This window comes from Diabrotica undecimpunctata, chromosome 2, assembly GCF_040954645.1.
Source record: "Diabrotica undecimpunctata isolate CICGRU chromosome 2, icDiaUnde3, whole genome shotgun sequence".
Taxonomy (NCBI): domain Eukaryota; kingdom Metazoa; phylum Arthropoda; class Insecta; order Coleoptera; family Chrysomelidae; genus Diabrotica; species Diabrotica undecimpunctata.
In genome coordinates, this window is record NC_092804.1 from 37,284,157 (window position 1) to 37,298,035 (window position 13,879).

The 13,879-nt window shown below is 33.0% G+C and overlaps 1 protein-coding gene across 6 annotated transcripts in view; it reads right to left on the reverse strand.

The window, feature by feature from the left end:
• Positions 1-482: 482 nt before the first annotated feature.
• The window catches only part of Imp (IGF-II mRNA-binding protein), a 318,650-nt gene continuing 305,253 nt past the window's right edge, over positions 483-13,879 (reverse strand). For all 6 annotated transcript variants that reach the window (XM_072522676.1, XM_072522675.1, XM_072522674.1 and 3 more), the window contains one exon: positions 483-8,239. In XM_072522676.1, the coding sequence (XP_072378777.1) occupies positions 8,114-8,239 (126 nt within the window). In that variant the 3' untranslated portion in view covers positions 483-8,113. The remainder of the gene's footprint in view (positions 8,240-13,879) is intronic.

Below are 13,879 nucleotides of genomic sequence, written 5' to 3' on the forward strand. Positions count from 1 at the left end.
CTCATTAAATGCCTTCTTTAGGTCCACGAAACATAGATATGCCGATTTGTTGTATTCTAATGATATCTCTTGCACTTGTCTCATTAAAAATATAACGTCGGTGCATGATCTTTCCGACCTAAAACCTTGTTGTTCTTGTGCTAGTGTTATAGTTTTATTAAGTTTGTTATCACTTTGGTTGTTCATTTTAGTGTTACGTTTAATACATTAATTCCCTGTAATTTTCTGGGTCCGGTTTGTCTCCCTTTTTGAATAGAGGTATTAGGATGCTTGATCTCCATTCTTAAGGAATTCTGTTTTCTTCTATTATTTTTTTTTATTAGTTTTAACAGTTGTTTGGTCAGATCTAATCCTACGTAATTTAGGAGTTCCTTCGGTAATCTGTACTCGGTGATTTTCTATTTTTATTATTACAATTATATTTTTGTTTATATACAATTGAATTGTTTTTCAACCCTTTGATTATGAAATAAAACAATATATTCAAGGGAACACTATTTATTTAACTGAAATATTTGGACATTGTATTTCATTTAATTTAGTTTAGATTCAAGTATGCCATACCGAAAAACAATTTTTGGTTATTTAGAAAAACGATTTGACATTACATCGACCACATGACAACTGTTCGCCTTAATTTACGCCATTATCATCATCATCTACAGGACATTCAATACAAAAAATCTGTTTGTTTACAAAAGCCTTATATTTATAATGTAAAAAGTTACCAAATGCCAATTATTTAAATCATTACCTGAGCTGCATTTCCTGAGTAAATCATTGTCGAAATATTTCTGGAGTATTTGGAGAAGAGATACATATTTCATCACTATTTTGTGACATTGATGTGTTAAATAAACCAATTAACGGATGGTTTGGGAAATCGTATCTCTTCGCAAACAACCTTACAATTATTAAAATATGGATGTATAATAAAAACAGCATTTAACAAAGGCTTAACTACTAATGTTGCAGGCCCAACGTTAAAGGTAACAAAGACTGTTACCAAGCACCTTCGGGAATATAGTATAGTTAGCACCAGAAACAACAGTAGAAGAATAGCTTACAGTGTGCTAGCCACATCTAAACATCTAGATTGAGGCTCTAAAATGTCCTGTACAGAAAATGGTAGTTTCCAAGATAATAGTAACAAAATTTCGTCAACTTCGTAACCGAAGAAGGTGCGGAAATTTTGTACCATCCATCCGTTTCAATTTAAAAAGCAAATGGCACACTGACACAAAACTTTATCTAGCACTATATATAAACTGTGTTGTATACAAATAGTATTCACCATTAAGTAAAATATAAACTTATATTGATACCCAAGTTAAAACATGAACAACAAATATATAATTACTGAGGTAGTTTACATCTTTTTTTATTATTTTTTAATGGTTACCTTAGATCGGACAAGTAATAGAGATACGTGGAGGTTTCAAGAAACATTTGGCAAAATATTATCGAAATCTGTGTCTTATGAAATTTTTAAGTACGTAAAATCAGCCAACGAAGAAATTGTAGTGGCAAGATGTAAAAAAATTAAGCCACAATAATAATGAATAACTATGCTTAATCTTCACTAATTCTGAAAAAATAACAAAGAAAGTTACGGTTAATGACTTAAAAAACTTGAAAAACAATTCAGCAATAGGAAACTCATGATATAAAGCCAACGAAACTTATAAAAACAGGTTTTAATTTCACAAAGAATTCAAATATTTTGATTCGATCGCGATATTGATGTTGCCGTGTTTCTTGAAATGCGTTAGGTTGGATAAAGTGTTGATATGACGATAAAAATAAATGAGTGGCCCTATTGTGCAAAACAGACATCGAAAAAGAAGAAAATGATCATAGATCCAGAACTAAGGTACTAATTCTACAGCGGGCTGGTTGTTTGCACATCAGTCTCCGTCTAGCAAAGTGTAACATGTACTATAAACTATAGTGTTGCAATAAAAAATGTACAAAGTGACTTAAATCAATCGGTCCAGCTAGATTCCCTTACAACATCTTGACATTCTAGCAAATAGCCGAAGGGATTATATTTTATACATTATTTAACAGATGGGAATCTAGAAGTTTTGAGATAAATCAATCTGTACAAGGAATGTAAACTCTGATCGGTACATTTTTGATGGCAATAATTACTTGAAACGTCTACAGGAGAAATTTACAAATACAATCAGATATCTTGAGGTATTCGTTAAAAAAGTGACTGTAAACCACTAAATGTAATTAGCACGTTTGTCAGTTTCGTTTAGTTTGCTGTGTGACCGAGACAGAAGTAAAATAAAAGTGATTTTACGACATATTTTACTATATTTGAGGTCTAGATTCGTTCAAAATCGTTCCGACAGAGTTACCTCCCTATTTAAATAAAAAATACCAGATGATTATATAATATGTACTATATACTATAGAATGACTTTGATTTTTATATCGAGAGGCTATTCCTGCATTTCGTTAAGTAAAAGACATCAGATTCTATGTAATTTTGAACAACAAAATGTCGGTTCCGAATCAATACCTTTTTTTATAGATAACACTTGCAAAAAAAGTAGGAAATGCAGGAAATTACCTTCTCACAGCAATGTAAATATATACAGTATGTTTCATGATAGGACTAAATACACAAGTACCATATATTTGGGTCTATTATGAAACATACTGTAAGTAGTAGCTTTCACGGACATCAGAAATCTACAAAAAAAACATAATAGTAATAATATGAAAAAATGCATAACTCCAAGAAAAACTATAACTATAGAATAACTTTCGATTCCTATTCGATGATTGAATTTGACCGATATCTACTTATTTTCAAATCTTCAATTACTCATATTTAAATTTAAACAAACAAACAAAAGGTTGCCTCGGGAGGGGGGTGTATATATATTTTCATTGTATATATAAACTTCTTCAAAATCAGTATTAACTCGTTCAGTACTGACACAGTAAAGGGAGGACAATCTTTTGTCTCATAAACAACTGTTCCAAATCAAATTCAATCTTTCCGATAGGAGTTTTAGTTAGGCACTAAGAAATACCGTAACTTTTGAATATGTATATGTAATGGATTGTCAGTCAGTGGTTATATTCATTACAGTGACTAACTGATTTCTTTTCCTTGTTTTTTTTTGAATATGAATCAACTTGTTTAGGTTGACTTTTGATGTGTTAATTTACGAGTCGATCAAAATGTGTGAAACCAGACATTTGCACGGGACAAATTGTTATAAAAAACATCAAAACATCTAAAAACTATATCTTATATACTTTGGCAGGTAAAGACATTGAATTCTGCCAAAAACCGATAGACATATATTTGGGTTTGCCCACAGTCAGGTACACATTTTGATCGAAACTCATCAATTGTAAATTGGGTAATACTTTGCTTTGAAAAGATAATGACAATTTCTGTGGTGGCAGAATGAGAAAATTATTGAATGGTGGCACGCATCATTTTCAAAATCAAACACCGACGATGGTATGTGTTTTCAAAAAAGTCGGGTGCCGTCTAAATACCGGATAAACTGTTATCTCGAATTTTCTCTTGTTTTTTGGGGATGAAGCAACAACTGGGCACTTACGTCGACAAAATTCCAGGTAGATTCATTTAAAAACGTGCAACATATCAATAATGACACGTTTAGTTACTGATCGTGTGAAACTGCTTCTAGACATTGTCAATTTTTATATGCTTCAATATGTATCAGATATAAGCAATATTCCTATGTTCTATGTACAATTAATGAATATTTTTGACCAATTCTAGAAAGCTTGGATGTTATAAAATGGAAAAGTAAGAAAGTGAAGGTATATCCAGTCCGAATTGTTTGGCAGGTAGAACCAAACGAAAAGAATAAACAGTGTCAATAGTGTAATAATTTGAAACCTGTCTTCGCTTTAAAGATTTAGGAACATGGTTGGTTGAACAGTTTAAGAAGGATTTTTTGACAAGACAGTCATTATATGTAGCAACAATCATAATGATATGATCTTATCAAAATGTTCATTAAACTATTAGACAATGCAGCAAAATGTTTATAATATTATTGATTGACACGCACTCGAGTGGCAATTCCAGAATTAACTTGAAGAGCGGGGAGATATTTAGCCTCCAAAAAACTTTATAGGCTGCTGTGTGTTATAAAAACAAAAAGGGCCAATTATATAAATATGTATAAAAAAAAGAGTTCTCCAAGGATGCATTTTGTTTGCCCTACTATTTAATGTATATGGGAAACACATCATTAGAATATCCGCTCATGATTATTCAGAGCATATGCGGATGATACTATGGTATTAGAATTCAAAGAGGAACCAACAGTTTTAATGGACACCCTAGAAAGGGCAAATATTCGACCTTTGATTCAGTGAAAATAGCACAAATACAGACTGAAGTATAAACGTTGTTTAATAAGGTGTTTTTTGTTATTATTTTAATATATCTACCTAGAACAATGTCGTTTGAGGGTACCCAGTTCAAATTTTACATTTATTACTGTCACTTTTGGAGGAAAAGTGGGAAATTGAAAAAAATTTCTGCTTCGAGTAATAAAAAATCATATCAAAAGCCAAAATTAAGTGGTAGTAATATCTAAGACGAAGGGAAATTTTTCGATGATAGAGAAGGACCAAATGTTAATTTGTATTTTTTTTTTCTTTTTGGATTTTTGGATTACTTGAAGCACGCAGTTTTGACTACCGTTAGATTTTTTTTCTTTCAAATAGACAGATAGATGTTAAAAATGTATGTGAAAAATGGATTGGATGAATGTGTTTCTTTCTACAGGGGTGGCTACGGATATCCTCAACCAGTACAAACATTTTTAAATTAATATACATTTTAAATAGATATACATATATAGGATGTGACAAAAGAAGATCCTAAATTGAGAAATTAATAATTTAAAAACCATTTATCAAACTTCTGTAAATGTTTTTAGATTTTTTTCAGTCGAGGACAACTTTTGACATATGGTATTAGAAAATTAACTATTTCCTTTCATTTAAACGCAATGGGATTGGAAATAGCTAATTTCAAAATCCTAAAATCTATACACTATTGAGACAACATATTCCCAAGCTTAAACAAACAATAATATTCCTTTAAAAAAGTTGTTTAATTATTTTTTTGTATCTATTATTGAGTTGTAAGGAATTAAGTGCATAGTGTATTTACTTTAAGTTCATCTGTATGAACATTTATTTTAGCTGGGAATATGTTGTGAAAATATATTATAAATACAGCATTTTAAGTTACTAATGTTTGGCTAAGGTAAAAAAATATTTGTAGCCGATAAGTTGTGTTTTATGTTCACTTTGTACTTGAAGTCGTTTTCAGTTTGTACGATACGTTGATGTTTTTATCCCTAATACTTAATATGTGACGGCTTCTAAGTGTGTGATATCTTTCCCGTATGCAAGTTACTATTTGGGGAGCGTTTGTTCACTTGTTCACTATTCTTCCTCTTAACCGAAAATAAATATATGTACCCTTTTTAAATCTTAACATTTTTTTTTCATCATAAATAAAGCAAGCTCTCTTGGTAACATCTCTTGCACTTTGGCACACTTTTTAATAAAATCTGTACAAACGATTTTAATTTTTTTTTCTCTTCATTTTTTTATACACAAAAGTAATAAATATATTTATATTCTCAATAAAATAATTTATATCCATTTTTTCACAATTTTTTTAATTTCAATTTAAAATAGCGACCCCGCTACATTTTAAATTTTTTAAAAATCTAACAAAAAAAAATATCCTCCCCAACAAACAATATTTATCAAAAATAGTTTTTTTACATTTCCTGAATACTCGATTGGTTACTTCCTTTTGTCTATGTTGCTAAACTCACAATTTCAACTAATGCCCACATTAAAAAATATATTACAGAGGATAATGCACAGACAACTTACTTGAAATTTATTGATGCATACGATTTTCGTGACTAATGATTGAAATAGATATTTTATTCGACACAGACAGGAATGGAAAATATTCTAGAAACAATATTATGATTGATCTTTGATGGTGAGAGTCTTACGGAAAATGGATATCATTGTTTTAAACCTTAAAGATTTTTTTCGGATCCACTACGCGATTATAAAAAAATAATCTACGCACATCATTCAATGAATGAAAAGGTTTGTTGAAGTAAATAAAGAATGTCAAGAATTTGCAAAACTTGATTTCCATGTAGCGAATGGGCTACAAAATGTTTTATTTTTAATTATAATGGAAATTCTTACGATATTTACAGTAACAAATTAGAGCTTGTAAGATACTGCCAAAATATCCGAGAAATAGTTATTTATATCTACATAACTTCCCATAGTCATATTTGTATTCTAAAATACTAAATAACTAACAATTTCATAAGGATAATGTATATATAGCAACAGAAATAACCAAATCGAGTATTAGCAGGCAAAAGGCGTTATATCCTAACACCATTCTATACTTCCCGAGTTTGTACTATCAGGGACAAGTGACACTACTCGCCTTGACACAAGGCATTCCGAGAATCGATACATCTCACTCTCTTCTATCTTTCTCTCTTTCTCGCAACACTCGTCCTACACGTTTTGGTATAATACATTTTTTTCTTCCACAACAACCACGTCTTTGTTTCTTAACGCGAAGATCAACAACCGAAGACGGTCCCATAACACCAACAAATAATATATTATACAAGGAACCGAGCTACCGGCTGATCGTTTCGCGCAAAAACAACATTATTTCAACAAATCGCCTAACAATTATAATATAATAGTTAAAAAAATGTCTTTGCTTACCAACACATTCACACACGGTACATTGTTCATTTTCATTTTGTTTATCTTTCCGCTAGATGTCACCTTATGTTGCTACAGGCCAAGGAGATCGAAATCATAGACCTAGAGGAATTTTATTAATTGCATTACGTTTTCCTAACATAATGAAGAAAAAAAATACTTTGAAACAGAAAATTACGAGCCCCACAATATAAAATATAATTAAATAATTATTCCTCTAGAAAAAATTCTTCAAATGAAAGAGTGAAATATCTGTAAATATGAATATCCGAATTCCTTAGCCTTTGTCGCAAAAATACTTCTAACTTACAAAAATTATTTAAAGCTCTTCGGTTTCCACATTCACACTCAAAAATACAGTAAAATAATAATAGTAACAGCCACATTTTAACTCCGAAGGAACTGTACGCCTTTTCGTATATTTTTTTGTTTATTTTTTATGTAGTGCAGATTCTTTCAGATTTTTGTTTGAATTGTGACTGGCTGATCGTCGAACATCGGGATGTGAGGTTTTAGAACGCGACTCATCTGTCTTAGGTCGCATTCCTTGCGATTTTTCTTTGGTAAAAATCCACAATTAATATTAACGGGAACCGGAACGGACATAAACATTCTTAAAAACGGATTCTTACAACTTGTTGATACATTGTAACCAAAACAAAAAGGTAATTCTCTTGAAGTTAATAAACATGATACTAGTAGCAATTTAACAAATGTATGTGACTGGATTGAAATAGCATAAGTTTGACTTGAGAGTATTTTATGAATGTTGATGTTCATTTTCGTTCCAATAATGTATACGATATATATACTGTGTGTTCGGTCATTGTGTGTAAATAACGGAAATTTCAGTGGCTATAAAATCTAATATATTTTGATTATTTGAGGTAGATTAAAGTTCAATAGGCACGTAGTTCGACGCATACCTTATTCCTGGAGAGTTCTCAAAACTTTCCACTATCAATACCTATAGATATATATAATATGGTCAACTAAAGTATAAACTATTCAAACTAACTATTCAAGAAAAATAAAAACTCGAGAAAACAAAAAATAATTGAGATGAAAAAGAAGTTATTGGGAAAAACTCAACGCTTTGCGCAACTAGGGGGCTTCACCGACGCCTCGGTTTCTTTGTCATAACCAAGTGGAGCAGCCATGTCGACGCTCGAACGCTGCTTTAAAATAATCTTCATCATGGTACAAGTGGAAGGCATCGAGAGAGGTTTCTTATAAAAAATAGGGTATGCAGAAACAAACCCATGCGCACAGGCAGTGTGTATGAATGTTGCTCTAGTTAGTACTACTGTTGTGGCTCGGATGAGGTAGCTTCCGATTGACTGGTATCTTTCTGCTTTGATTGGCGCTGTCTGCCCTGTGGAGGAGCGACTGATTGGAGGACCATCGCTCGGATACGTCTTTGTGCAGACTGAAACAAAAAAATATGATTAATATTCGCATCAGGAAAGTTTATAAAAATTGTTTTCAAAAACTATCTGAAAGATTTTTATTATTTACTATTTAAAAATGATTTTAAAAGCTTGAAGTGCATACGCGGAAACTTCCTCTTAACGGACACTTCTATTCAATGGCCACCTTCTCTAGACGGACAACTTTTAGTCCAAAATACTATTGATATATGAGACTACGTTTAAACCTCTCTTCCATGGACAGACTCATGGACATTTTTTTTCATATTCTTGTCCAAATATTTCCCTAAACTAAAGACAAATTTTTACGTTGAAATAAAACAAAATACATGGTAGTTTCAAAACAAGAACGACGACGAATAAGGCAAAATATTACTATAAATAATCATAACTTTCAAGGTGATTAAGGAATTAAAATTTGTACAAATAAACACCTAGAGTAGGCCATCTTGTTCGAAATTCAAATGTTTCCTTTTCGAAGATTTTGAGATGCTATTCGAATGTTTATGATAATCTAACTTACGAAAGTGGAAAAGGCGTAAAATTAAAACCTTATAAAAGGTTACTGCTCTCTAAATTAAATGGAAAATATGTATAATTCACGCAATGCTTTTTATGAAGCATTCCTGAGAAAATTAGATTACTTCTAATAATCAAAACCCTAAAATAGACTACCAGGACGACCACGCGCAAGATAGAGAAAAAACATCGCTAAAGATCTCAATACCATGGGCTCAGAGATGGGCAAATACCTGATGATAGATCGGAATAAAAGGAAGCAGATAGTGGGTACAGTCAGCCAAGACCCACGACCTGCTGTAGAGCTATAGAGTAAGTAAATAAGTAAAATATTACGTATGTCACGTGTTATGACCCAAAATTTTTGTCCGCCAATATTTTTCTCACGTTATCCACTTATTATCTTACAATCTGACATAACAATACGATGTTCATAATAATTATGATTAATGCCAAGTTGACACTTTTCACATAGTCCCACTCAGTTTCAGATTGTACAAGCATAAAAGATGTGTCAGTCACGACATTCTTAACAATTCACGAAGTCCTTCTTCTTCTTCTTTTTATGTAGACATGACTGTCTGTTTTTCAATGTGCCTCCAGTAAGTTGTCGTTCCATCATTTTCGTGGTCTTCCTACCCATCGTCTTCCTATTGGGGAACCGTCTGTTACCGTCTTTACTACTCTATTTATTGTCATTCGGCATATATGGTCTTTCCATTCTACTCTTCTGTTTCTTACCCAGTTCTTCATGTTCTCCACCTTGCATCTACGTCGTATACCTGTACTTCTTGATCTGTCCCTTAGTGTCTTACCATCAATTTTTCTAAGTGTTTTTATCTCTGCTGTTTCTAACATCCTTTTTGTCCTCTCTGTGTAAGGTCTTGTTTCTGCCGCGTATGTCATTATTGGTCTGATGACAGTTTTGTAAATTCTGCCTTTCATTATTTCCCGATATTTTTATTTCTCCATATTGTTTCATTCAGGCAGCCTGCAGCTCTGTTTGCTCTATTCACTTAATCTTCCACTTTAGTTTCGAGCTTTCCGTAGCTAGATAATGTGATGCCTAGATATTTAAACTTCATCACTTGTTCTATTATCTGACCTTCTATAACCTATTCATACTCAAGTTACCGATGAAATAAACAAAAGTCACCGCGTGATATTCCATTCTGAATGTGACGAACGTCTTCTCTCTATCATTGGCCACAAGTTATCGAACTATCTTATAAGATATTAATCATGATAATAATATGAATATCTTATAATAATCACGTTCATATTCGAATATCACGCGGTGACTTCTGTTTATTCCGTCGGTAACTTGAGAATGAATTTAGTATAGCTCCAATTTACATCTTAGTAAATTTGCTGTTGTAACCAACCATGCATTTTGTCTTTTTTTGGGAAATTAAGATGTTAAATTTTCTGGCGGTTATATGAAACAAGTTGTAAATCGTCTTCACTTTGAGAGAGTAGTATTGCGTCATATGCATAGCAGATTATTTTAAGTTGTTTTTCTCCCATTTGATATCTTTTTTTAGTTCTTACTTTTTTTATTATTTCATCCATAATCAGATTGAACAATAGAGGACTCAGGAAATCTCCTTGTCTTATCCCATTGCCAGCTTCAATAGGGTCGGTTAGTTCTTCTTCTACTTTTACTTTTATTGTGTTGTTTTGGTCTATATTTTCGATCTTTTTCATTATTCTTATAGAGCGTTTCACGTTAAGAAAATAACATTGCGGAGATAGGGCCATGTATTTCTTATGGACGATAGAAGCGCAGCGATGCCACGATGAACGAACACAAGCACGATTCAAGGTTGTATATAATTTGTATTTTCGTTTTCACAGACATGAATTATTAAATTAATGTTTTTTAACGTAATTGACCAAAAGTGCCCATTCGAAACAAGAGATGAAAAGTAGGGGAAATGATTTTAATTAAATAAATAGTATTTACAAAAGATAATTTTATTTTATCTTATTTTAATTATAGTAACCACAGTTTATTTGTTTTTCGGTAAGAATATCATATACCATGAATCATAGAAATCAGTAGAAAATATTGCTTAGTTAAATCATCCACTTTGCCGGCTATTAAAAGTTTAAAAGCAAATAAACGGACCGCTTGGAATGCATATATCTAATTACTAATTGCAACTTAAAATAATACGGTGTACGTATGTCAGCGATTTTATGTCGTTCTCTGCGACTACATAATGATAATAAGGCTTTGTGGTTCTTCAGTTGTTATTCTGACTTTACAGTTAAATGTTAATTGAAAATGGAAATTCGAAAAATATATCGACAATCTAGTAAACCGCATGCCAGAGAGTTTTGGCAACACTGATCTCCATAAGCCTAATGTTATTTTCTTAACGTGGAACGCTGTATAGAGGTATCTCTCTTGCGTACAATAACTAGATAACATCCTTTAATTTGACCCGGTCAAATGCCTTCTCAAGGTCAACGAAATATAGATATGCCGGTTTGTTGTATTCTAATGATTTCTCTTGCACTTGCCTCATTATACATATAGCGTCGGTGCATGATCTTGCCGACCTAAAACCTTGTTGTTCTTCTGCTAGTGTTATAATTTCATTCACTTTATTTGTTATCACTTTGGCTATTAATTTTAGTGTTGTGTTTAATAAATTAATTCCTCTGTAATTTTCCGGGTCCGATTTGTCTCCGTTTTCGAAAAGAGGTATTAGGATGCTTGATCTCCGTATGTTAGGATTTCTGTTTTGTTTTATTATTTTTTGGATTAGTTTTAATAGTTGTTTGATCAGGCCTGGTCTTCCGTACTTTAGGGAGTACCTCTTCCTCCTCAATATTTATTTCTTCGTTTGTCGTCACCTCTAGTGTTGGAGGTTCATTATCGTCACCTTTAGCAAATAGGAATCGAAAGTAGTCTACCCATGTTTCTTTCTGAATGTGTTTCGTTTTTATTAGTTCGTCCATCTCTCTTCTTTGTCCTTTGATCATTCTCCATACTTCTTTTTGTGTTCCGTAGAAGTAATGTTCCATCTGTTTTGGGAAGCTCTGCCAGTATTCCTTTTTTATTTGTCTAACTAAAGTATTCGTTTCATTTCTGATTCGTTTATAGTGGTTATATGCCTGTTGTGTTTGTTGTGTTCTGTATTGTACAAAGGCTTTCTCCTTTTCTTCACATTTTGTCTTGACTTCCTCTCTAAACCACTGTTTTCTTTTTTGATATGTTAGTGTTCGTTACTTTCCTCTCTCCAAGTGATTCTGCCGCTGCTTTTTCTGTATAAGTATTTCGTGGATTGCGTATTTAGTCCTTCGACTTTGATTTTTGTTTGTGTTGGCGCCGCTCTATTTGGTGTGAAGTATTTCAGAACGATTCTTATAATACTAGGCTATGATCGCTACCCACATCTGCTGAGTTGAGGCATCTTACGTCGATTATTTTCAATGGATGTATATCTCTGTTGGTTATAACAATCTATCATATATCTTTGTCCACGGGTGTTATTAAATGTATATTTGTGTTCGTCTTTGTGGTCAAAAAATGTGTTGTTTATTCTAAGTGCGTTATTCGTGCAGAAGTTTATCATCAGTTCTCCATTTTCGTTTTTAACATCCTTGTTATGTTTTGCTTAATTCCGGGTATTACTTGATTGCCTATTCGAGCGTTAAAATCACCCAATATTATCATCTTCTGTCGGACTTGATCTACTGAGTACATACCAGCTGGATTTAATGATAAACAATACACAGGAGCTGCCTTCCTAGATGTAAGCAAAGCTTTCGACATAGTCTGGCATAAAGGACTAATCTACAAAATGAGAAGATACGGCTACAGCGGAGCAATGACAAGACCAATCTCTTCGTACTTGAGCAATTGTAGTTTCAAAGTTCGAATAGAACAAGTTCTATCTGAGCTCGGGAACCCGGAGGCTGGAGTGCCACAGGGAGCGGTACTGTCACCTCTACTGTACACGATATACACAGCAGATATACCTAGAACACCAGGTACATTACTAAGCCTCTATGCCGACGACACAGCGATAGCGGCCAAACACAGAAATGTAGACATAGCGGTAAACAACTTACAAACAGCGCTAGATGACAGAAGAATGGAGTTTAAAATGGAAAAACGCTATAAACTCCGAAAAGACACAGGCTGTACTTTTCAAAAAGAGGCACCAACAACCAGAAGAACAGGAGACTGTGCAAGACAATCCCATCGAGTGGAAAAGCGAAGCAAAATACCTCGGAGTAATCATGGACAAAGGTTTAACGTTTAGTAAACACGCAGACTCTACAATACAAAAAGCCAACATGGCAAGAGCATCAATAAGAGGCCTAGCAGGAAGAAAAAGCAAACTCAGAATAAAAACCAAAATAAGATTAATAAATAGTATAATTCTTCCTATACTAACATATGCATCTCTCGCATGGGGTCACATATGTAACACAACAAAAAAGAAAATACAAGCGGCACATAACAGCGGCCTAAGAGAAGCAGTCAACGTACCGAGATACGTTGCAGAAAGATTCCTCTTCAGAGAATTACAACAAATTAGAGTGACTGATATAATTAAGGAAAAAAGCAAGGACAAAGTTCGCGCAGATAGAGAACCATCCTAGTCACATATTGCGAGAGATCATGAGGTACGACGCTTTCCACAGATGGAAGCACAAGAGACCCAAACAACAAATAGTAGAATAAAACCAAAAGTACTAGAGAGAAAATCAGTAAATACACCAGAGAGAAAACAAAACACCAGAGAGAAAACACTACAAAAAACAACAAAAACAACGCACCAAGAAGATAGTTCGTAGCTCAAAAAACTCGTGGACAATCGCAACGTACAACGTGGACCCAGTTAATTTTAAGTAGATAATTATTATACTAATATGCACTAATTCTGATTTTATGTTTCAGGCATCCTACAAAAAAAAATCCAAAAAACACACAAAAAACGGCAAAAAAATCAAAAAATTACTAACAAAAACCGGTGCAAGCCACAAAAAAATAATAACAAAAACCGTTAAAAACCCGGGTACGTAGGGCCCAACCCCTTGAGCACCAAGTCGCCGAACTGAGTCTAGCTCAGAGCGGAGACTTGAGGCCAAAGTAAGCA